The sequence below is a fragment of the Mustela nivalis genome, assembly GCF_964662115.1.
Source record: "Mustela nivalis genome assembly, chromosome: 4".
Lineage (NCBI taxonomy): Eukaryota > Metazoa > Chordata > Mammalia > Carnivora > Mustelidae > Mustela > Mustela nivalis.
Window position 1 is genome coordinate 118,710,959 of NC_139023.1, and position 26,613 is coordinate 118,737,571.

Genomic DNA, 26,613 nt, shown 5'->3' on the forward strand with positions numbered 1-26,613 from the left:
AAAAAAACCCAGGTTTTATACTTTCCGAATTTGCAGTTTCTATCTATGCAAGGCTTTGTCCTCCCCACCGCCTCTCCTTCCCTCACCATCACCTTCAGAAGTGTTTCTTCCATTTCTCCCTTTCCTACAGGGCTGTGGAACCCACACGGTGCCCAGCTGCGGCCTGCACACTCGCACTGCCTCCTCAACAAACGGGCTAACTGACACACCTCTGGGGCCGGCACTGGGTGAGCGGGATGGTCTCTCCTTAATTCCCCAGGCCGGCACTGGGTGAGCGGGAGTCTGAACGGATGTTCTCTGAGGCACAGATATCCGCATACCTGGGAAGAGAGCCGGGGTTCAGCTCTGGCACTACAGACATTCTGAACCAAATCATTCTGTGTGTCAGAGAACGCATCCTAGGCTGTCTGGCAGGATCCCTGGCCTCCACCTTAGGTGATGGTAGCACACTGTTTTCCTGGCTGTGACAATCAAATATGTTTCTAGACTTTGCCAAATATCCCGGAGGGCGGTGGAAGTAAAATAACCTCCTCCTCTTTTCCCTGCCTCCCCCCTGTGTTGAGAGGCACTGCTGGGGAGTATGAGAAATATTCCCCCAAGTCAGAGCATTTGTTTCCTACTGAAGCAGCAGCCACCACAATCGGCATATTCAGAACAGGCACAGGAAATCGTAATGACTACGTCTGTGACATGTCAAAACTCTGTCACTACTAGCTCCGGCCAACAGGGTTAAGTCACAAACTCAAAGCTCGAACTGTACCAAAGGTTCAAAACTGTTGTAAGAACTGAGTGAACTAATGCATACATAAGTGCGCAGCCCAGGGCCTGGCCAAGCGTGAAGTATTCACTACCCCCTGAGCTACTATTAGTAAGCATATACAGGTTCTCCCCTCACCCATTCTTTCTATGTTCCTCCCACCTATCTCCCCAAGGACAAAATAAGAAAATTCAATACTAAACATAGTACAATGGTCCCTAGAGCTGATGACATATGCAGTGGGGTAAAACCAGAAGAAGAAAAGGAGAATCCAAGAATGGCAGAAAAAGTATGGTGTCCTGCATTTCCCACTAAACAGGAAGAGGCAGAAGGATGCCTGTTCACTCCAAAATGAGTTTCTTATAAGGAAGCAGCATCCTGAAAGAGGAAGGGTACAAGGGATTTCCCATCTTCTATCCAGGGAAGTTCCATCCACATAATTCTCCCTTTCCAAATAGTACAGGAGTTCTCTGAGTTACAAATACCCCACAGCTTCAAATAGTTGCATGGTCTCTCCTTAATTCCCCATGCAGTAAGTGACCAAGTTGTGGGGGAAAGTCACTTCCCAGTGCAGGGCACTAGCAAACACTGACCTCACATTTCTCCTATATGTTTCTTCACCCTGAGAGGAATTTTACACATACGAGGTTTCCCTACTCTCATCTTGTTCCCTTTTCCTGTTTCACACACCTCAGTTATGAGACACACACACAAATGCTCCATTTTCTCCATCCCTCTTTTCCTTCATAGTAAACCAAGAAGCATTGACCACACAGATAAGTGTATTAAGGACAAAGATGACATTTATGTGAAAGTCTAGAGTAGATAAGTAAAGGCTGTGAGCCAGCTGTCACTTGCAGGCTCTGTAACCATGATCAGTCAATCACTGAGAGTCAGTCACTTAATCTCCATGGGCCTCAGTTTCTTCATCTGTACAATGGCAGGGATAACCCCTGCCCTACAGATTCAATGATACCAATTATGTGAATTCTTGGCTCAAAGCTCAAAACATAAAAGAAGGCACAATAAAAGGACTGCTATTATCATATGCCAAAATTATACATAATGTCTGTGTCCTTCCAAGTACCCAAAGTTTACCAACAGAAATACTCCCAAGAGAATTCATTTTTTCCACCTTTTTCCCTATTAAACCTAAAGGTCCCTTACAACACTCATCCCTCCTACCAAAAGAACCAACTTAAGCAGAAGATACTGTCTTATTCAAGCACAGTTCATCTGCCTTGTTTAATCAATTGCACTGTTTTCCATTATTTTACCACATGTTTGACATTTTGGCACCGTAAGTGAAGAAACATTCTGGGTTCAGCCTGGGGCCTAACCTTCATCACATGATTTTCGTTGCTGCTTCTGCAAAATATTTTCTGTGCTCCAAACCCATTTCTGGAAGAAGAGCAGTTTGTAAATAGGAAACCATGCATGCTTTTTTTTTTTTTTTTTAATTCCCAACATCTATTGAAATAACATCCACTCTTACCAGCAATTCAACCATGAAAACATAATGTAAGAAATGATTCTGAATTAAGTAAGAAAGGTTTCCTCTCCCCCCGCCACAAAAATATTGCTGTCCTATGGTTTGGGCCCAATTTTTAAAGAAATTCTATAAACATACAAGACCTGAATTTTTCTATTCCTGATAATCTAAACAATTGAAAGTTTATAAAGATAAAGACAACTGCCAAAAATCTGTTTATTTCCTTATCACTTTTAAAATGAGATCACAAAAAAAAGAACTGCAATTTTTTTACTGGCTAATTTTATTTTTTGATTTTTTAGGGATTTTATTTATTTATTAGACAGAGATCACAATTTGGCAGAAAGCCCAATGCGTGGGGCGGGGGGGGGTGGGGTGCGCCTTGGTCCCAGGACCAGGGAATCATGACCCGAGCTGAAGGCACAGAGTCGGCAGAGTCTTGAACTCACTGAGCCACCCAGGCAACCCCTTTTAATTGGCTAATTTTAAACTAACATTTAAAAGCACAATGAGAAATGACCGTTTCAGTCTGCATTAGGATTCCAACCTCTGCTGAGGCAACATCTGTGTTTGGTGTGAGCACATGTATACATGTACCTGTGTGTACGAATAGAAAAGAAAAATCCCAGGTCTTCAATTTTTAGTTTGTGAGCTATACTAGTAGCTCTTCTTCAATTATGACAGTCTTATAAATAAACACAAATGAGCGGAGCTCATAAATATGGTATTCAGAGTAGTTTCCATACCCAGCATCACGAACAGACAGTAACACCTATGTGTGGCAGTGTGTTAACATCTGTCTCTACCTTGGCTCCTCGCAGAAGGTATAAAATAACACCTTGCTTTAGTCAGTATTAACTAGGCTGCTTTTGGCTTTTAAAAATATACTCTCAGCATGGCATTTCTAAGCACAAAAGAACTTAAAGTCTTATGTTCCTCTTCAAATTTAAGACAAAATGACAATCTAAAATAAAAAATCACAACAGCCTAAAGTAACTACCACTTCATCTTTTTCCCTACACATTCAATAAATCACCTATCAAGCATGTATCAAGAATGATTCAAAATTTCACAACATTTAATGTGTAAAGAAAAAGCGGGAAAGGAACAAGAATGAATTGTAGTCGGGCTGTTGAAAATTACAGAAGATGTTTCTCTTAATTAAAATTAACTTTAGGGCGCCTGGGTGGCTCAGTGGGTTAAGCCGCTGCCTTGGGCTCAGGTCATGATCTCAGGGTCCTGGGATCGAGTCCCACATCGGGCTCTCTGCTCAGCGGGGAGCCTGCTTCCTCCTCTCTCTCTCTCTGCCTGCCTCTCTGCCTACTTGTGATCTCTCTCTGTCAAATAAATAAATTTAAAAAAATAAAAATAATAAAATTAAATTAACTTTAGGGGCACTTGGGTGGCTCAGTGGGTTAAAGCCTCCGCTTTCTGCTCGGATCATGATCCCAGGGTCCTGGGATCAAGCCCCACATCAGGCTCTCTGCTCAGCAGGAAACCTGCTTCCCTTCCTCTCTCTGTCTGCCTCTCTGCCTACTTGTGATCTCTGTCTGTCAAATAAATCAATTTTTTTAAAAAAATTAACTTTAACATATTGTTGCTTTTGTTTTACTGAACTACAGAACATTTCAACGAGTTGCAACTGCATCTATTATGGTCAAGAAAAAATGAATGAAAAAAAGTCTGCTCAGAAGTGAGATCCTCTCAGGGCACCTGACTCAGTCAGTGGAGCATGTAACTCTTCATCTCGGATTGTGAGTTCGAGCCCCACGCTGGATGCAGAGATTACTGAAAAATAAAATCTTAAAAAAAAGAGAGAAAGTTTTAAAAAAGAAAAGAAAACAGATCTTTTCTATAGCAACAGAGACCACAAAATCCTCCTTCTGCCTAAAGTCCAATGTTAGTCACCTATAGAAATATTACTCCACTCCAGAGAGATTAACAATGCATTCCTCAGGGACAAAGGCAAATGGGTATCTTCACTTCCTCCTGGAGAAACTGAGGCAAACAAGATTTCCCAGACGTCCCCAAGATAAACAAGCGTGTCTGCCTAGTGATTCAGGAGTCCCTGGCACTCAAACCTACTCTTTTCCACTCCATGAAAATTTGCAAAGAACAGAATAATCCTGTCTAGAACTTTAATACTTCTGAAAAACAGGATGAGGTTTTTATAGGAAGTCATCCCATTAAAAGGCCACTAGCTTTTCTTTTTTTACAGACACTAAGTTGATCTTGAAAAATATCCATGAGAACTCCAAAAGCACAAGTAAAGTATGGCTCTCTCCCTTATCAACACACACTGTAAAGGTACAGTGATTGAGTCTGACAATGGCTCTTGAATAGAGAGAACAGGATGGCTACTCTGGAGAGGAGAAGGCTCTAGAACCCTCACTCCTTAAACCAAAATAAAAGCCACACAGATAAAAGATATAAAGATATGGCTTTTAAAAAAATATATCACTTGGGGCGCCTGGGTGGCTCAGTGGGTTAAAGCCTCTGCCTTCAGCTCAGGTCATGATCCCAGGGTCCTGGGATCACTGGGATCACTGGGATGGAGCCTTGCATCAGGCTCTCTGCTCAGCAGGGAGCCTGCTTCCCTCTTTCTCTCTGCCTGCCTCTCTGCCTACTTGTGATCTCTGTCAAATAAATAAATAAAATCTCTAAAATTACATATATATATCACCAATACTCAAAGAAACCTTCTGGAAGAAAACTTAAGGAATTAAGACTTTGCAGGGAGGCAAGTCAAAATGAAGACATAACAATTATGAATATCTATGCAACAGAAGAACCATGTCAATATTCGTAAAGCAAAAACTTCAGAAGATTATTAGGAGAAAAAAAAGCTCCTTGACCGTATCAGACTCATTTTATCTCTCAGTCCACAAAATGGATAAAAGAAAGAATATAGAAATTATGTAACACAGGTCTAATGCACAAACCCACATTTAACTCTGGACCCTGAAGATAAAGAACACACATTCTTTTTCTATGTTCACAATACATTCATAAAATTATCATATATTATGCCACAAGAGGTCCACAACTAAATATGTTTGGTTGAAAATGACTGCAAAGCAGAGGTACAGGAGAGATGAGGTGATAATGAACACAGGATCCCTGAAGTAACTCGTATAACCAAACACAGCTGTGACGCAGGCGGCAGGAAGCACTTTCAGTTCCTATAGTAGTTCCTTGTGATCACATTTTTTCAAGAAGCCACAGAATCCCTTGAGAAAGAGGTACTTACACCAGCTGCTACTTCCTAACATACCCAAGGTAGAAGATTATCTATTTCCTATTTCTGAGAGACTAAAAGAACTCCACCTTCCACTGTGTTTTCACGGTTAATAATCTTCAATGAGAAGTTCGTTCCTGGGCTTTTTCTTAAACCCCGGAACACGTATAACTTAATTCGAGACCTGTTTTGGGCAGAGGGGGAGGCCATCTTTCACCACACTTCCTATAGCAGTCTTTCACACGCATAAAAGGTCGCTTTGTAAATTAACCTTCGTATTTAATAGGCGGCTAAATATCCTCCTTACCGTCTACATCTGCACTTCCTTATGACTGGACTCACTGAGCTGGGACTTCTCTAATTCTTTCGCCAATCCTTACTTGATGGCTTTCCAAACTAAGTCTACTATCACATTTCTTTTCCACATGTTTAACTTGTTTATATTTATGCACCAATTAAGGCAAGCTCTTCGAAAACATAGTCTCTATTTTAAAAGTACAATTTGTTATGGAACTCATTTTGGCTTTATCAAAAAAACAAAATAAAACAAAACACAGGGCTGAGTTTTGATAGAATTAATCCACAAAAATGATTTTCATTTCAAGAAACTGCCTCGTGGCAGTATTTCCTAAAACCATACTTGCCTTGTTGAAAAAAATGCCACCTTTCCACTATCATTACTTATTTCCATGTATATTCTGAAAGGGCAATTACTTCTAACACCACATCATGACCTGCTTTTCCTCCACTTCAGGTCAACTTTGTCAGACAGAGGTCCTTGAGGCTGAAGTGAGATCAAGTTCCACACTCCATTATTCTCTGTCACGACATCCCATTTGTTTTTGTCATGGTGCTTTAACAGTTTGTGATTGTTTCACTGGACAGTTTAATTTTCTGTCCTCCACCCAACCTCCCCACCCTGCCACCAGCTATGAGCGTCTCTTCACATGGAGGAGGCAGGCAGATGGGTCTGAACGAGCTTAGAGCCCTGCACACACTGTGGCCAGCTCTCCGTCAGCTGCGAGGCATTCATCAATACACAATATGGATAATATTAAAAGCACTGTGAACTGGTCACAGCCATAAAGCTATTAATGCTGAAACAATCTTTAAAGGGGGTAGGTACATTAATCCCCAGAAGCAGTGAATTCCAGTGACATGCTATAATGTTCTGAGGCTCCAAAGCTGAAAGCACACTGGGCAGACTCATGAAAGGCAGCGATGTAGGAGACTGTGAACCAGGGCCTCACAGCTCTTTTACAGAAGAGCAGCGGGAGTGCTGAAAAGATGATTCACTTTCACTACCATCACACACACACACATACATACATACATACACACACACACACACACACCCCTAAAGACAATTTCAGAGCATTTCATTAAGTATTTTTGTTCATAAAATAGATCTATCTTTTCCTGAAGTTTGAAACACACCACCGACTGGGGGCATATGGTCACCACCTTCCCCTAGCAGGACCCAAATTTTAAAGATAATTTCCAGAAGCTCCATGCAGATAACCTATCTCTGCATGCAAGACTGCAGTAAATGGGAACAGCTAATTTTTTCCTCAATGTTTTTATTTAAAAAAAAAAAAAAAGCATTTAAATGACAATATCTAGGTTTATTTTGCAGTTCTGAAATGAGATTTATATATATATATATGTTTATAAAATATATATATGTAAAATTTATATATATTTACAAAATGTAGTTTAATATAAATATTTTACAAACACATATACAGCTATTTGCAGGGTTTATGAGCTGTGTGTTGGAAGATTCACTTCCTACTTTGACAAAAACATGCACTGATACTTTAAATGTTAATTTGATTTTCTTTAAGTATTCCTGGATACAAGTTTCTTCGTCAAAAAGCCCAACCAATTTTATATATATTATAAAGTATTTTCTATGAAAAAACTGCTGTTGTGTTTTTAAGTCACAAGTATTTAAAATATCATTTTAATAATCAAATGCGAAACTGATCAGATCTCAGAACCACCAGTTCCACAGTTCAGCTGCCTCTAAAGATAGCAAAATAACTTGCAAAAAATTGACTGAATTAGATCAATTTGGATATGCACTAGGGTGGACATATAGTCTGAAAACAGTTTAGTGGGTTTTTTCAAAAGTAAGGGATAAAACTATCCCAGGACTCAACAATTCAACCAAGCAAAAAAGGAAAATGTACGTCTACATAAACACTTGCATGCAAATGTTCATAGGAGCATTATTCATAAGTCCCCACCCCTAACCCATGAATACAAACACACACACAAGAGAGAGAAACAACCAGTCCATCATATTCAAGCAGCAGATTGCTATTCAGTTATTATAAGGAGAAAATTGATACATGCTATGCCATAGATGAACCTCAAAAAAAATCATGGAAGTGAAAAGAGCCAGATGTAAGAAACCACAAGATTCCATGTATGTGAAGTACCCACAGAAAGCCACATTTACAAACAAAAAGATTTTTGTATGGGGCAAGGAACACGGATTACCTATAAATGGACATAAGAGACCTTATTGTGGAGATAAGCTGTCCTAAAAATGATTTATGGTGGTGGCTGTTATCACTTAGTAAAAACAATAAAATTGTACACTTGAAATGGGCAACTCTTATGATATGTAACATATAATTCAAAGCTGTAAAGGGAAAGAAAAAAAAAACTTGGGTTAAGAAAATAATTCATAAAATGAGAAGTAACATAAGAGATAAAAAGATCTGGGTGACACTGAATGTATCCTGATTAAAGCAAGTTACTCCTCTCCCCCTTCTGCCAAAAAAGTCATTTACCAAGCTGCCAAAAGACCAAGTAGGAGTAAAGTTTCTACTCCACTCTTTAAAATAATAGGTAACACCAACACCTTGGAGGTATCACCAGAATATGGGTGACCTCAGGAAGAAACCAAGTTTTCTTCTAGGATTATCATGAAAACTGTCATGATCTTTTCAAAGCCTATGAATTAAAGTCCACATTATGTAAATCTAACGATTTTCACTTTATCCTTAGAAAAACATGACTTAAAATAAGAAAAATATGAAGCTGCTTATAAGAATAAGGTAGCTCTCAACCATCGGCAAAATGATAAAAATTATCAAACTCAAATCTTTTATTAACTTCCAATCTGGTTAGGGGTTTTCTTGTCTTCTGGGCACAGTTCCTACTTAAAAACAAACTGTTTAATCAGTATTCTGAATTTTACTAAAACCAAGTGAAACAACAAGCAGACAACATTCATCTCTTTATTCTTTCCAACATTTTCAGCTCAAAATTTTCATTTCATTTCATTTTGGAAACAAATGTAACATACTGGGTTCCACTATATCTTTTTACAATGCTTACGTCCCTAAATGTGCCTGCCTAATTTCTTTCCTGCAGTACAAAGTTTATATTTACACAGCTTTTTAAAATGGAGAGTTAGCACAAGTATGGTTTAACTCTAAAAGAGAAGTGAGGGGTAAAGAGAGCTACACCAACTGCAAAATAACAGAAAACCCTAATTCTTAGAAGTATAATTACAGATCAACACTACTTGGGAAAAAAATGACAGTTAGCTATGTGTTCCTGCCCGGAATTTTGTACCAATAAATATCCCTTTTAACAAATTTTTTAAAGTATTTAAAATTCAACATATTAACTCAAAAGGTTCTGTTTTCCTTTAAAAACACACACACAAAAATCACAATATCATGGACATATCGAGACAGCTAACACTATCAACTTACTAGATAGGCCATCTTACTTAGAAATGTCTATGTTAAAATATTAATTTATCAATCAGGAGAAAAAATAAGTAATTTCTGCAAAACCAGGAAACGGGTTTCATTCCTTTACACAAAACAAAGGGAACTGGTTAGTGTTATACCACTTTCTAAAAATTTACATCCATAGTAAATCAGGTACACCTGCATTTTTAAGGCAACAAGAAAAAGGGGAGCAATTTAACAAGTCATCCAGACGGCACATTATCCAGGATGAATGTCAGGTGAGAGACCAGGCTCTATCATAACCACATATACTACATGCACCAAATCAAAATTTAATTACACTGCAGAACACCGTTTGTGAATTATGCTACATATTTTATCAACTGCTCCCCTTTTGACAGGGCCATTTCCTGAAGAAAAGTTCCAAGAACTGAAAAGTTTCAACACCTACATACCAGAAAGTGTTTCCTGAATTTTGCTCCATGAACTAACATCTGCTATAATTTGAACACTTACTTCCCAGTAGGAATCCCATTTAAAATTTTTGTTGAACGTTATTTGTTCAACAACAGTAGATGCAGACAATGTTTGTTCAAACAACAACAACAAAAACCAAAAACCAAAAAACACCACCACCACCACTACCACCTTTCGGTTTCATAGTTTGGTTATAACTGACCAATTCACAGCTGTAACTTTTCCCCTGGGAACAGAAACATCTGCCACCTGATAAACTGGAGTATGTGTGGTAGAGTATGCATTCGTAGTTTTGGGAGGCAGCCCAGAACGAGCAGGAGAGGGCAAATTAAATATCCAGGCCCTGGGAAGAAACAATTCTTAGGAAAGTGCTGCATAATCAAACTTGGGCATTACTTCTTGTATTTTTTAAATTTTAAGTGCATCTGGACACTTCAGCAGTTAGTTTTATTTACAGAAATACAGTCTACCTTTCCTATCAACCTCTTGTCTGTTTCAATGGGGGAAAGAGGCCACGTGTATATATCAGGATATATTAAGTCAAAATGTAACTGCACTGCATATCTCTCACACACATATCTCTCACATACAGACTCCATTTCACAAAGGGTAGTAGGGTGAGCCTCTGGCCTCAGAGAAGGTCTCCACCCAAGCTCCACCCAGACCTATCCAATCAGTATGGCGGAGGGGGGTTGAATCAACACATTGGCAAGCACTCCTGGTGATTCTAGTATCTAGTCAAGTTTGAGAACCTAGAACTTAATAGGACTACACTGCATCTAAAATATTCTTTTCTCTAATTGCCAGTCCAGCAGTAAGTAACACCAAAAAGAAAGGCAAGATCATGTGGGGTAAAATACAGTGACTCAAGAGTTACATCCTTAACTCTATTCTAGCCTACCCAAAGGATCGTATCATGTCAGCCCACAAGTTTCCAAGTATTCATTATCATATAAGCCATTATGGAGGAACAACAATAGTTTTAGAGTGTGGTCAAATTGTGGATGCCCTTTGAAGGGTGCCCTTATAATACCTAATACCAAAGTAATGGCCATTTAGGTGTCAACTGACAATATATATTTCCTCCTTCAGTTAGCTTCCGTTCTTTTTGACAAGATGTCACTACTGGGATTCCTCTTACTCTATTAACTTGACATCAAATTCCTGCTTGAGTAATAGCCTTAAGAATCTGGTCGTTCAATCAGGTTAAATTAAAAACAAAGCCAATAAACCATAACAAGGAAACACGTTCACCAGAGAACAAGACTTGCAGGATATTAAGTCCACTGGCTTTGTGGCTGTTGGGTTAAGCTTTAACTCACTGGGGATAGCTTGGAAAAGGGAAAAGTTTGCACAGAGGAAAGATTCTCAACACTGATCATTGCCAAAACACAAAAAGTCCACACTTGAGATTGTTTTGAAGTTAATTTTTACTTTAGGGTCTCCGGGGCATTAACACCAAGAGATCTTATTTTTCCCCTTGAGGCCTAAAGCTAAGCACCACCTGATACATTTGTATTTGAGAAAGGTATTATTGTGCATTCTGTTTTATTATTCAAGCAAATGAATACATGTATACTCATAATAAAATTAACAACAATCTGAAGCAGAACTAAAATACTACAACTTTATCTCTCCCAATTGTTTTCACTTATGTAAAAAAGGTAATCATTTAAGCTGCTGTAAAGTTATGTACACACCCTATGCCAACAAAATGTAACTGAACCACAACAGAGATTATGATATTCAAGCTTGTTATGTTTGTACTTCTGAGCCAAGAAACTTTGTCCTAAAAATGCAGACTGAATTTCCAACTAGTACGGAGGGGAAAATCAGAATACACTACTCGTTGTGGTTCTCATTACAACTCATGTACAGGACTTTCTCTTTTAAAAGACAGATTCTGGAATTAAGTTTATTTGCCAATCTTGGAAAACAAACGAAATAGAGAAATTCCCTAATAGAAAACTGAGTTTATATATTTAGAAGCAATCAAATTGTATGTTATACCTCAAAGCAGTAATGAAGATAATTGGCTTTGTAATTCCTCCACTCTACAGCTACTGGGTAATACATAGATTTGGATGTTTAAACCAACTGACAGTACCAAAATGAGATTTCCCTGTTGTACATGATTAAGACAGCATTTTTCATTACTGAGAATACATGAAATTTAAATTGCTTAAATGCAGCATTCACTAGATTCCATTTTCAGAAGCGTATAAGAGCAGCTATTGAATACCTTTTCACAGAATCCCCTAAATCTCTTAAAAGATCACGTGCGTTAATGTTGCCAAAGAACATCCCCATAAACCAGCTGACTGAAAAAAATGATTCCATTCTCTTTCTTTATCTTGGAAGAAGCTGTCGCCTGTGAGTCAGGAAGCTCAGCTGGCTTCTCAGGATGAACTAGAAGGAAATCACTTAAGAGACCTGTCTGTGTTTCTCTTCTGTCAAGGACACTGTTTACAATGGCGTCATAAGGGAAAAAATGAAGACATTCACTGGGTCAAAATACTGCATAAATTATTTCTCTCTTGAAATCACTTCCTTGAACTGCACTTTCCAAAATACCGGAGCATTCTTCTTTGATATTTGCTCATACTCCATCAGAGCTTCTTTGCTTTCATGAATTTTCTTCCAGGGTAATCAGCAGTTCACAAATCAGGAGGGCAGAGGACAGAGCAAAACTGGTTCTACACCAGTTTAAGAGCAATGCTTTTTGCAATGGAAAAATTTCCCTCACCAGTCAGAGATCCACCAAAAACCGGCTTCATAATAATCTTGGGAACAATCTGATTCTGCTTTATTATTATTATTTTTTAAACTTCATTAACTTCAGTCAAATTCAAACAAAAACACTGTGGAAGAACTGACTAAACCTAATTTCCTTTTGCAATTTGTCTGAAAGTGCTTTCTTGCAAGATGTGCTCAGCCACCAGATGCTACTCTCCTACAGAATTTCAACTCGCCCCTCCCCTCCCTCTTGGGCGCAGGGAGCACAGGGCTTCCCCAGGAGCACAAGGTGTGTTTTAAAACTGGTTAATTCCTGGCTGTAGGTGAAGGTATGCATATATTCCTTTCTAGAACTCAAAGATTGCTTCAAAGAGGTGGTTAGCAGAGATGAGGAACCAGACAAAGCCCTTCTTTCTGTTTTATCCATCAACACACTCCTCAATCTAAAGCAAGCTAATCCTCACAGAAAAGTATAAATCTTCAAACTACTAAGATTCCATAGGCTTGCCATTCTCAAAAGAGGACATGCCAGGCTGTATACTCTATAAAACATTCCGTGCCTGAGATCAGAATTTGGACACTAAGGCCATGATGATCTATTTCACATTAAAGAAAGCAAGTCTGTTACAATTCCCAACAGAAAGTAGTCAATGTATCTGTTGTATTTACAGATTCCAACCTGAGAGCTGAGGCATAGCATATGTCTTGCTTTAACTGATACTGCATTTCTATGGCTGCCTTTCTCTGCAACTCCAATATTCAAACCAAATATTAAATGTTTTCAAAATACTGACCCAAAATCTAATTTTTTTAAATGTAGGGAAGTGACCTCTCATTCAAGAGATGCCTCCCCACTTCTGGGAGAAAACAATGAACCACACAGCAAAACAAAATAATCAAGTTCCTACTTTTGGGCTCTCCGCCCCCCCCCCTTTATTTTTAGGTTTAAAATGAGGGAGGGGACTGGTCAACTTCAATTTATAAAGGTTCACCTAAGAAATGCTTAGGTAGTCCCTTCCTCACTCAAAATACTTCTAGCTTATGCTCGAGATAGTAAAAATTTGAGACAACATCTTAAGAAGCTGACAACAGAAGACAAAAAACACTGCCTAGACTATTCACATGAAAAATTAGTGATATACCAACCATAAGTATCAAATGAAGAATATTACCTTACAGCAATGCCAAACCATGACAGAAAAATGCCATGGCCATCTCATGTATTCACTGTCAGGGCCAGAAAATTCATTTTCATCCAAGCTCTCATCTATCTGTTCTACTAAGGAAAAAAAAAAGTCAAACTATTTTAAATAGTACACCATGAAATGACTGTGTTTAGAACAAACTGAGCTATGAATCTTAAGGGCCAATGAGTCCAACAATCCAAACTAATTGTTCCAAGAGCAAACAGATACTATGGGTAACACTTGGGCACGATTTTACAACCCTAGATTATAAATCAGAGGTGATGGTTTTGTTTCTCTTAGCACTGCTCTCAACAATTCTACCCAGCTTGAGGTTTCCTTGAAATCCAAAAATATGTGCCATCTTCTCTTCAGAGAATCTAAAAGAGAATCTTTAGAGAATCTCAAAGATTACCTACTGTCCCACAAAACACAATGTCTAGAGGTGCCTGAGTGGCTCAGTCAGTAAAGCATCAGCCTTCAGCTCAGGTCATGATCCCAAAGTCATAGGACCAGGCCTATCCCTGCTCAGTGGAGAGCCTGCTTTTTCCTCTGCCCCCCCCCCCCCCCACAAATAACTCTTTAAAAAGACAGACAAACACAACATCTAGATGAGCACGGACCACATTCCAGATCTAACTGTAGAAAATGAATACTTACAACTTGTGAGATATACTCCCATTATGCAGGCTAAGAAAACAACAGCCATCATATCATGGCCTCAGTGGCTTTGTTCCTAGCTCAAGGGCCTGTCTGAAGGCCAGGTAGTAGAGCAGAATAGACACAGCCCTCCTAACCCAATTACTAACAAGATCAACTACCATACTGATAATTCAGATTTTTCCCTTTTGTAGCAAAGCACTTTCAGCAGAAATTGCTTTTTGTACACTTATATTGAGGCTCTGAAACTTCCTTTTCACAGCTCACCTCAGGATTAAAGGGGAAGGTCTGGAAGTAAGGAAATGCTACAGAGCAGCTCTAGTCAGGCACTGTTCTACCTATGTGTCCTCAGGCGAGAAAAGGGCTGGTTGGGCCTCAGTTTCTTTAACTATAAATGAGAAAAAATAAAAGGACTTACCTATTTAAGTGACTAAGAAAGATCAAAGACATAATCCAATTAAAGCAGCTGTGCCTGGCACACTACATGCAGTGTCCAATTAGCTATTACCTCATTTTACTCTTAAAGAGCTGAGGCATTGAAATCACTTGCACCTGAGTACCGATCCCAGCTCTCTATGTTATTTACTGAGTTCCGTTGGGTGGTATTTACTTAATTTCTTAGACTCGGGTATTTTAATCGGAGGCTTTATTCCACAGACCCCCTTAGCAGTTATATTTCATTAGAGGTTAGCAAAACAAAGATGCAACTCTTGCTTCTCACCGAAATTTTCCCACTACTTGGTCCCAAGAACCCCTTTCTTAGAATAACTGAGAACGTGGGGGCAGGGGATAAACCACGGTACTGAGAGGATTAAACATCCAAAGCAGATACCGCACTATACAGAGTAGCTGCTTCTCCTCCTGGAAAGTTCTCTTAGGAAAAAAATCTCGAATTTTATGTGGCCCAAACTTCATGTTCAAGCATCTATTTCTTTCACTGGTACACCTGGGTTTTCAGACCTGAAACATATTTCGCCCTCTAGACATCCCCAAATCACTGTACTACATCAAATATCAACTGGAAGACCTCTATTACTTTAAACAGGTGACACCAAAGTGCTTTTTAGTAAAACTAAAAGTTAAAAAAGGACTTAAATGTAACTCCTAAGTTTCCCTTAGCACCAGCTGCTGTCACAACTAAAATGAGTTCACACACAACAGTCTGGCTCGTGTAATGATCACTAATGCCTTGTCATCACTCCTTAACACTCATCACAAAAAAAGGAACCAACCATGGAAAGTCAGAGCCTGGGGTTCTTAAGAAGAGCGTTCCTCTGACAGCAACTGTAGTTCATTATGCTCTCCCCTCACCAGCCCCAGTACATTCCCAGTCTTTGCCTACTCAGCAGATTCTCGCAAGCTGTGCCGTTTGATGTGGAATACATTTTAGCAATAAAATTTTCGATCACTCACCAGCCAAATTCTCAACCACCTTCTCCAAGGCGAGGTGTTTTTACATTAAGTGCTTCCAAAATTCCGACCCAAATTCTAACCGCCCCCCCCCCCGCCCCGCCACACTCAAATCAAGAGACCTAAAGGGAGGTGCACAAAGAAACTAAATGAAAATTTGGGCAAAGGCAAACAAGTGAAAACAACTTAATTACTCCAAAAATAACAATTATTTTGAAAGACGAAGAAATTTAACTTCTTACTTTAACTCAACCCCTCTCCTCTACTCTGCAGGAATTGTCCAGTATGCTCTCCCAACTGTTTGTCCCCCGACCCCGAGCTTTTTTTTTTTTTTTTTTTAATCTGACGTTAAGTAATGAACCACAGCATCGGGAATGATGAGAAAGCAATGACAAAGCTGCTTCCTGCCGGTCTTCTTCGCAGCACCCCAACCCTCCCTCCCCCACCCCTGCCCGCAACCTTCAATTCCCCTAGCCACCAACACATTTAAAAAGTTTCTCTCGGCGCCCGGCTTACCTTGACTGGGCTGCCATCATTCAGTTTACAGAGCTCAAGGACTTCTGTCCATCGGAGCCTTCCACCCGCGGCCCTTCTGCCAGCGCCGCGCTCACCATTTGCTGGGGCCGGGCGGGGACGCTCTCCCCAGCGCGACTCCCCGGCGTTACGGGACTACCTGCTCCCGAGCCCGGGCGTCCTCAGCGCAGCCTCGGGCTCCGGCCGTATTGGCTCGCACTAAGCCTGATGGACATCCGGGCACTGGGGCCTCTGCAGGCGAACTACACTTTGGACCAGCTCGGGGAACGTCGCGACCGAGTGCAGAGCCAGTGAGATCCCTCGGGGCGATTTCGCAGAAGGGAAACCCGAGAAGCCCAAGGCCACAGCCCACCAGCGCGCAGCTCCCAGCCAGCGGCACCAGAGCTCGGGCCGGCGTCGGAAGAGAAGCGAGATCGTCCGTCGGCTCCCTGAAAGTTACCCGAGTTCGCCCGAATACCCCCTGCCAAGAAAGTTCGGGTGGTACGGTCCGCCTCCTTAAATGGGCACGGCGCTCCGCCGGCCCGAGCCGGAGGCTGCGCCGGGCGGGGGCAGCGAGCCCGGACGCCGACGCACCCCGCGCGCCCGCTCGCTCGCGGTCCAGCCCCGCCTGCAGGCTCCTGGCTAGTGCTCTCTTGCCAGGTTTTAACAATGTACAAACACACCGCGGGAACACACAGTACCCGGCCGCTCAGAACTCCAGCTCCGATCTGAGTATTTGTTGAATATTGGGCCCCAAGAGGCTGCAGTGAGCGAGACACACAACCACAGCAGCAGTAAACCACGTTCGGTCCTTTTGATCATTCCAAGGCGTGCAGTCAGGAAATGCGCGACTAACGCACCCTTGTTTTACTTTGCTCGCTTTCGGTTTTGATTTCATTACATTGAGAAAACATTTACAAGACGCCCTTCCCTTTCCTGGGACAACATACAGATTACCAAGTAAACAGTAACTCATTTTGGGGTTGGCATTTTAAAAACAACCACCGAGGATGCAAACCATCAATGTAGTGAACACTCTTCAAGAAGTACAAACCCAAACGGGTCCTACTAAGAGGACCAGGGAAGGCATTGAGCAGTGCCTGAAGGTAAGCAGGGCAAACCTTAGGTGGGCAGAGACGGAGGGCGGCTGGGCTACCCTATCTCGCGGGCTCCAGCAGCACACTGTAGGAACTGGAAACTTAAATGAATGCCTGCCCCGGAGACTCCTCAGTTCCCCCTGGAGCCGCTCCAGTGTTGCCCACCTCACAAAGAGGTACTCCAGACTGTATTAATAACAAGCCATCGAATACCGGCATGTTGACCTCTGGCGAGAAACATACAATGCTGGGAGGAAGACCCAGTGCATCTTTATGTGTGGTTCTGGAAGTGTGATTAGTGGACTCCAGGGAGTCCCCAAGAACCTCTCAGAGGTCAGAACTATTTTTAGAGTAACACAAAGACATGGCCTGTCTTTTTCACTGTGCTGACATTTGCAGTAATGGTGCAAAAGCAATTGCACCATTAGCACCAACCAAGGCAGTGGCTGCAAACAGCACTAATATCAGGGCATTCTTCACCACCATACACTAGCAGTTAAAACAAGGAGCCTTTCCGAATGTCCTTAATAAAGCAAGCAGCAGGAAGGACGACTTTCGTTATATCTCAACAAGGCCTCAAGTAGAGGTCTTTTTGATGTTCTCTGCGAGAAAATGAGAAGTACACACAAACAGCTCTGCTCCTGCAGAGTGAAGGAAAGGAAAGCACTTGTGTAATTGAGTTGCGAGCTAAACCAGCTGTTTTGTCAGGGACTACCATTTTTAAGCGCAAGAACAACTGATGAACTGTGCTTTCTCCGACTTGGGTTTTCAGCAGTCATTTTCTCAAAAATGAACAAAGTGAGTCTGTTTCCTCAAGGAAAACAACTGACAGTATTTATTGCCAGTGATAAAATTGGAGCTTTCAAGCATTTCGGAAAACTTTATATCTGCCACTGTGAGCTTGATAGTGTCTCAATAATTAAAAAGACTTTTCCAATGAGATAGGAGGAGGACATAGTCCTGACTTCATTTTGCCTTCAAATCTGTTCTTGTTTTTTCCCCCTCCAGGTTTACCTGTTAACTTACGCCAAGGGACCCAGTGGGCAAAACATCTAGTGATGGGAACCGAAACTACCCCCTCTAGCAATAAGGGCTGCCCTCACACCAGCAAGACACTGCGTGACTGACCTCAAGACAATAATCAACCTGACCTTTTGCTGCTCTGCTGCAGAGTACCCACCAATCTTTGTTGTGATTTCCCTATATAAACTTAGACATATTCTCAGCACCTTGGAGACAGTTCTTAGGCCATTAGCCCATGGTATTCCTGGTACTGGCTTCACTGAAATAAATTCCTTTCTTGTTTCACCACCCCTGGTCTCTCAGCCTTTAGATTTTGTTAGCGGTGAATGGCAGAACCTGGTTTGTTTGTCGCCGCCTCCCACCCCCCTAGCCAGATGTTCCTGCACCCTTGGGCTCCAGTAACAAATTTTCTGCTGAGTCAGGCCAGGAGCTGTGCTTCCATTTTGTCCAGCCCTCTTAGGATTCCTGGATCTCAGAGCAGCTGGTTGCAGGGCATCAGAGCTCCTCTGTTCATTTCCCAAATCAGGGACTAGGACAGGTTGGAGACAACCACTAGTGATTAGTTGACCTCAGGCAGCTGGAGAGTGAAGAGAATAGTCCCTTAGAGCCGCCAAAACTTGTTTTGGGGGACACTCCTTTTTCCTAGCCCCAAATAGGCACAAACTGCCTTTGCCACATTTGGTGAAGCAGAGAAATGAACTGAGGAGTAAGTGGGCCTAAAAGACTTGGTTCCTAAGAAATGCACGCTGGGCACCGTCCTTCTCTAGTTCCCTGCTGTCCGAGCTCCATGAAACCATTTTGGGCTTGCGTGGTTCATTCATATGATTTGCAACAAGGAATTTATAGAATTTGTCATTAGAGGTACCGTTAAAAGGAGAGAAGGGACGAGTGGCAAGTAGAGAAGTCAGGATATGTGTTTGCAAGCTCTCTTGAAGTGTGTGTAAGAACAGGAAGTACTGTTTCCATATCCCCTCACCGCCCCCTAAGGAGAATATTGGCTGACTAGTCTGTTTTTAGCTATGACCCTATGACTACAAAGAAGATAGTATTTTACTGTAACACCGCCTGGCCTATGTATGTTAAGGTCAGAGGAAAGATGCTCCTGAATGACTCTCTTAGAGTTCTTCCTCCCATTCAGTTACCACCAAACAGGGCGTTTGGATTTGGCTCTAGCTTGTGGAGAAGCTGTTTGGTTCAGTTAGTGAAGCTCCAACTTTTGAGGAAGAATGAATGCTAACAGAGGTACTCTTAGCTTCATTTAGGGTTTCTACTGCGTTCTTTCTGAACTTTTGCCTAGGAAGATGGGAGATACTTCTTTTTCCAAAGAAAGTCCATTAGGACATACTTTGAATAAATGCGGCAGAGGGCTAAAAAGCAACCAGAGAAAAAGCCTGTTTTGCAGGAGGGAAGACAGGAGATGGAGATAAAGGACTGTTAGTCCAAACTTTGAGTCTACCTCCACCCTTGCTGGGGGCACCCCTGCCACCTCTGCCACCACCTCCTCCACCCTCCTGTTTCCGTACCACCACCGGTTTGGCTGGCACAGCTGGCTCCTTCATTATCCTTGGTGCTTCCGGTGCCATGGGCTCCTGCTTCCCCTACCTTCACCATCAAGGAGCAAAAAGCACCCCAAACTATTGGCCCCCTCTATACGAGGTGCAAACTAAAGTACCTCCCAAATCAGCATGAAGGAGTCCAGGAGCTCCCCTAGACTCAACCCACCTACTTCAGATTTCCCCCCAGGAGCCCCAGGTAAAACTGACAGTGGGGAAAAAACTGATGGACTTTTTAGAGGACACAGGTGCAGAATACCTGGTATTAAAGCAAATTCAAAGTTGTTAATTAAAAAAGACATGTCTTTGGAGTTATCAGAATTAAATACAAAACTCATTCTACCAAGGTTTGTAAGGTCAAGTAAGTTCATGTTATCTCTATTGCAATTGGTCAGCAAAAAGATGACCCAAAGTGATGGCTAATTTAGTCTCTCTCATGAAGTTTTCCTGGGTAATTGTTAAAAGCAAGTTGATTTTTTAAAAAGTTTATAGGTAATTTTTTTTTTTTTTTAAGATTTATTTGAGAAAGAGAGCAGGAGCACACTCAAGGTGGGGTGGGGGAGGGGGTTGCAGAGGGAAACCAAGAGAATCCCAAGCAGACTCCCCACGGAGCCCAGAGGCAGACAAGATCATGACCTGGGCCAAAATCAACAGTCAGACACTGAAATCAACTGAGCCACCTAAGAGTAAAGTTTTAAACAGCTTTCAAAATCTTTGGTAAACTAATACTTTGAAATTTCACTATTTAAATAACAAATTGGTTTGAATTCACTGTATATGTAAGTCTTTTCCAAGTAAGATAAAATACTGAAACATTACTTACTAAACACAGGTTTATCTGCTTTTGGCCTCTTATTACAAAGAAACTGAAGATAGTTGGGTCTACTAATAAACATTTTATGCTTCATACTATGAAAGTCATACTATGAAAAAACATATTCCTAAAAATTATGAAATATATTTATAAATTTGTCAACCTAAGAATTCTGGTTGTAACAGTTCACAGTCGGTTGTTAAAGTTTTTACTGGATGTAATTAAGACTGCTAGATGTGATAAGAAGAGCAACTCTATGTAGGGAAAGTAAGATGGGCTTCTGATAAGAAAGGTTAGGAGAATGGGAGTACAATTTTGTTGCGGAAAAAGAAAGTAGTTTTGTCCCAAAACGAGACTGGTTGGAGAGAGAAAACTTAGGATAAAATCTGAATGTAAAAAACAAACCCTTGTGGAAGGTTTGTGAAGGGGAATCTTTGGAGAACAGTTTTGTGCGTGTTCAGTTGTGACTAGGATTGGAATGAATGAATTTTAAAAGGACACTGGTATAAGATTGGAATTTTTTTTTTCTTTCTGTAAAAATGACAAAGTTTTCTTAGATTATTGGTCTACTCTTGATAAGAGATTGTAAACAAAGTTTGTTTGTTTGTTTTTAATCTGCCCCAAAAAACAGTTTCCATGTTTTGTCTTTATCAGGTCTTTGATTAAGAAGATTAAAACTTCTCATTATTAAAGAGGCTAAGTTTTTGCTAACTGACTATGTAACCTATAGAATCTCTTATTGCCACTTGGGTTAAATAAATAATTATATGTTATATTTTATATTGATTTGTAATTCTATCTAGGCATGTTTCTTTAAAACCTGAGGTTTAAAAAAACAATGATTAATTAAAAAATAATAAGACCTGAGGTTTTCAACAACACCTCCCTAAAATTCAAATTCTAAATGAAGTCTTTTTGACTAATCAGGCTTGTTTATTTAGTATGTTAAATTACACGGGAAGGAGAGCCTGCTTCCTCCTCTCTCTCTCTCTGCCTGACTCTCTGCCTACTTATGATCTCTGTCTGTCAATAAATAAATAAAATCTTTAAAAAAAAATTACACAGGAAGCACTGTCAAATGATGATAAACCTTCTTAGGTTATACTTCATGGGCAAATGCTGTAACTGTCCTAGAATTTTTTTATTTTATTTATTTGAGTGAGAGAGTGAGAGAAAGAGAGAGTATGAGGAGGGGGAGGGTCAGAGGGAGGAGAAGCAGGTTCCCCTCTGAGCAGGGAGCCCAATACAGGACTCAATCCCAGGACCCTGAGATCATGACCTGAGCAGAAGGCAGATGCTAAATTGACTGAGCTACCCAGGCACCCCTCTGCCCTAGAAATTATATGAAAATTTTTAAAATTTTAATACATCCTGAGGCCATCACTTGACATTCTACTTATTGAAATGCCATATGTCACAGAAAGAACGGGATCTTATCAACTGCATAATGATGAACTCATCGGATCTTTAACCAGCCCATCTCTGAATCTTTTGTCATTTATAATTATTGTTCTGATGCTCTTGCAAAACATGTTTCATCAAGGAAACTCATGAAAAGGACTTTTGACAAATACGGGTTTCTGATATCCTTAAATCACAAAACTAAACTGGATAAGAATTTCCAAAACTAATGGAAAAGTTGCAAACAGAACAAGATTTAGTAACAAGGAAGTAAATGAATTGAGGAAGATGATTATAGTTTTTATGACTATCCTTTGAAACACTGTTCTCTCATGTTTGCTCTTCCAGATTTAAGGACATTTTTTTCTCTTAAAATATCTAGGACTCACAGAAATATGATAAAATAGTCCTTTATGAACGAATGGAAACATTAATCTTTTCTCCCAATCTGAACCCTCTAGAATTCAGGAACTCTCAGTAAGTATTCTCTTTCATTACAATTATAACTGGTGACATACATTTAATAAGAATCTGTTCTCCTTGTAACGGAACACCACTGGAAACACTGGTTATATTACCAAGGCTTTGTGGGAATGTCATATTTGACAGAGACATACATAGACTCAGATATGACCACATACTTTTAAGGAACTGAAATTGACTTTATGCAGCCAACACTCGCCCTTAAAGATGTGCCCGGATACTTTGCTTACAGAGTTCCCAGCAGCCTTACCAAGTGAGTCAAGAATGTCACTTCCTGGCAGATGCAGGAGGTAGGATACTTGGGGGACCTCAAGAAGAGAGAAATTCACCCAAATCTACAGATATTGCAGTAGGATCTGATGGCAAGTATTTGACTTGACTTCTCACTTTGAGAGGCTATTAAAAGTTCAATCTGAAATTCCTTATAAAAAATTCCAGCAAGGGGCATCTGGGTGGCTCGATCAGTTAAGCATCTGCCTTCAGCACAAGTCATGATCACAGGGTCCTGGAATGGAGCCCCACATCAGGCTCCCTGCCCAGGGGGGAGCCTGCTTCTACCTGTTCCTCTGCTGCTCCCCCTGCTTCTGCTCTCTGTCAGATTAAAAAAAAAAAAAAAAAAAAAGTTCCAGCAAAGCAGATGTAAAAGAACTTATATGGCCAATTACTACTCTCGCTGTAATTTTGTAAATAATTAGGCAAAGTTTGTTAAAAACCGGACTTGTTTTACAAACTGGTCTTACTATGGCTATCTTTGTTGGAAATGAGGGTGATTTTAGAGAGAAAAATGATGTCTCAATAACACACTTTTGTGGATGTTTGATTCTAGTTTTGATTGTCTTTAAAGGTTTGTTGTTCACCTAACCTACACAGAGCTTGAGGCAAACTTCAGAGAAATTGCCACAATAACTCAACGTATAGATAATCTTCGCGTCTGTCACTCCGTAAGGATAATAAAAGAACCCATGGGCATATAACTGAGCAGTTGGACCAAGGAGAGGCACTTGCTCGTTAGGAGTTCTTAACACTCCCTTCTCAGTCCACATTAAGTCTGAGGTGGTCCACTGGACTAACTTTCTCAAATTATTCACCAAGGTCACACAGGACCTCCCTGAGGAAACACAAGTTGGAGGTGAATATTTCTCTGGGTATACTTTGCTCCCCTGGTAGGAAGGTGCAGCTCATCACCATGTGTTTCCCTTAGGAAAAGAACAGATAAATTCCACCCCCACCCCCACCCCACCCCACCTCACGTGTGGGAAAACTGAGTAGCTACCTGCTGACTGAGTCCAATGGAGTAAAGCTGCTTCCCTATGCAATGAAAAGCTAGACAGTATTCAGGGATCATCTCAGCCAATTCCTGACAACTGTGTAACTCAACTATCCCCTTGATGGATTGACTCTATGCGGCCGGGATGGCAAATATCGCTCCTTAAAAACCACAGAGTGTACCCCACTCTATGGGGTTAGCTATGGACTTGTGGAAATAATGGATGGCTTTCCCTTCCTTGTGATTGGATTAGTTGACGTACTTGGGGATGAGCTATCTCCCACTGATTAAATTCAAGTTAGATTCCAGCAATTTCTCATAACTGGGGTATTGTTAAAGCTCAACTTCAGGCAAAGAGGGCTTTTTTTTTTTTTTAATTTTATTTATTTATGTGACAGTCAGAGATCACAAGTAGGCAGAGAAAGGGGCAAGCAGGCTCCCCGCTGAGCAGAGAGCTCGATGCGGTGCTCAATCCCAGGACCCTGAGATCATGACCCAAGCTGAAGGCAGAAGCTTAACCCACTGAGTCACCAGATGCCCCCAAAGAGCGCTTCTTGACGGTTTTATCCCTTAGCTATATTTGTCCCAGAAGCTGCCTCTACCAATGTGGGGGGCTTTAGCCAAGCATACAACAGCCACCTTTGTGCAAACCCAGCATGCAGTCACTCTCCTAAATGATGAAACCCCAGCAATTCAAAAGGAAGCCCTTCAAAACTGGATGGTCCTTGACATTTTGACTGCAGCCCAAGGAGGAACCTGTGCTCTCATTAAAACAGAATGTTAGGTCTCTCTATTCCACATTACTCAAAAAAATGTAACTGAAGCCATGAAAGATTTAAACAAACACATAACTGCTGCAGATGCCCTACTTCTAGATCCTTTCAGCAGCTGACTAAATTCGAGTCCTTTTGAATGGAAATATGCCCTGTTAAGCATTGCTGTATTTCTTGTTCATCTCTCTGGTGGTTGTCTGACTCTGTGTTTGTCACCCAGAAGCCCATGCTTGTGCCGGCTCAGAGATGCCCTTGCCGTCCTCCTCAGCAGGGACACAAGAAGCCAAATTCTCCTAACGTGTCAAAATCTCCCATTCCAAAATTCCTACATTAACCGTGGTCCACGGGAAGTAGTTACTCGGTCACTTCCTCCCTTGAAATGGAATGATGAGGTGACAGTAAGGATTTGAAGAAGGACCCAGTCTTTGCCCTGATTTACTCCATTTTGCCTTCAACCTTTTCTGCTTAATCGCTTTGTTTTTCCCTCCAGCGTATCTGTTAACTCGGGCAAAAACCCAGCAGGCAAAACATCCCGTGATGGGAACCAAAACTACCCCCTCAAGCAATAAAACTACTCCCCTGATGCCAGCCAGCCCCACATGATCTACCCCAAGACAACAGTCAACCTGACCTTTGCTGCTGCTGCTGCTGTGAGTACCTACTGATCTTTGCTCCGCCTCTTCCCCATATAAACTTAGAAGTATTCTCAGCACCTTGGAGACATTTTTAGGACATTAGTCTTTGTCTTCCCAGTGTTGACCTCACTGAAATTCCTTTCTTGTTTCACCACCATTAGTCTCTGGGCCTTTAGATATTTTTAGTGCAAGTGGCAGAACCTGGTCTGTTTCCCCCCCTGTTGTTCTTGCACCCTTGAGCTCCCGTAACAAGATGACGGAAATAAATGTGATTTTAGAAGATCGGCCTAACTTCGTGACCAGCATCTGCTAATCGATACAAAGTCATGCATGGGTAGAACAGTCACTGAACGTGTATGGCAGAACAATGGATTTTAACGTATCAAAGTAAAAAAATTAACAAAACACCTCAGTGACAGGATATCAGACTCTATATTGCGACCAAGCTTTAAGAAAATATGACTTGTATAGTTTGGGTGTAATATCAAAGGAAGCATTAAAATACTGCTGTCCTTTTCTGTGTGAGGCTGGATCGTCTTCACAGATTTCAACAAAACAACACTGGAACAGATAGAATAAAAAAACATATATGAGAATCTACTGTATTAACCTTCTACTGTGTTAAGAATAAAGAGATTTGCATACGTAAAATAATGCCATAGCTATCATCAGTTTATTTTATTTTGGAAATAGTTTTTTTCATTAAGAATGTATTTAAATTAACAATGGGTTTATTATTTTAAATATTTAATGTTTTAAATATCTCAATATCAATTTTTTTAATAAAATGTATTATTTGTCAGAGAGAGAGAAAAAGAGAGCACAAGCTGGGGGAGCAGCAGACAAAAACAGAAGCAGCTTCCCCACTGAGCATGGAGCTCAATCCAAGGACGCTGGGATCATGACCTAAGCTGAAGGCAGATGTCTAACTGAGCCACCCAGGCATCCCTCAGTTTTAATTTCTAATCCAGTAAGCATCAATAAATAAAACCCAAATATGTAAAACTCCTTGGGGTTCTCAATGTAATTGTGGGGCACAAACTTTTCCATGTCCACCTCACCTCTCCACACTCATCATGGCTTCTTCGGCATTACAGGTAATATTCTTATAATTAGTCCCATGTAACCTCTTAGGACCTCCATCAGCTTTGAAAAAATATGGTCAGATCACCTGAGGCTTGTGTTAAAAAAAAAAGTGGAGTCTACAACGACTGAATCAAAGTCCTCGTGGGCTGAGGTCCCAGGGATATGCATTTCAGCACATTCTCCAGGTAATACTTGTCTGTTTCTAGGTGAGAACCACTTAACCTAGAATTCTAAATGCCTATTTAGAAAATAATGTTAAGAGCTTTTTTTCTCACTATCTGTTTATAATTCCTGC

At 40.8% G+C, this 26,613-nt stretch overlaps 1 protein-coding gene and 1 long non-coding RNA gene across 8 annotated transcripts in view; one reads left to right on the forward strand and one right to left on the reverse strand.

Moving 5' to 3' along the window:
• The window catches only part of AFF1 (ALF transcription elongation factor 1), a 250,846-nt gene that overhangs the window by 113,551 nt on the left and 110,682 nt on the right, over positions 1-26,613 (reverse strand). For 2 of the 7 annotated variants that reach the window (XM_082726639.1, XM_082726637.1), the window contains exon 1: positions 16,190-16,825. The exons of 4 other annotated variants lie outside the window; for them this stretch is intronic. In XM_082726639.1, the coding sequence (XP_082582765.1) occupies positions 16,190-16,209 (20 nt within the window). In that variant the 5' untranslated portion in view covers positions 16,210-16,825. Of the gene's footprint in view, positions 1-16,189; positions 17,021-26,613 lie in introns of those variants that run through there. One more of the 7 variants, XM_082726636.1, reaches the window with a different exon arrangement.
• Positions 16,748-26,240, forward strand: LOC309862623. Its single transcript, XR_014310612.1, has 4 exons — positions 16,748-17,292; positions 18,292-22,551; positions 25,088-25,247; positions 26,036-26,240. It is a non-coding gene; the product is annotated as an uncharacterized lncRNA (long non-coding RNA).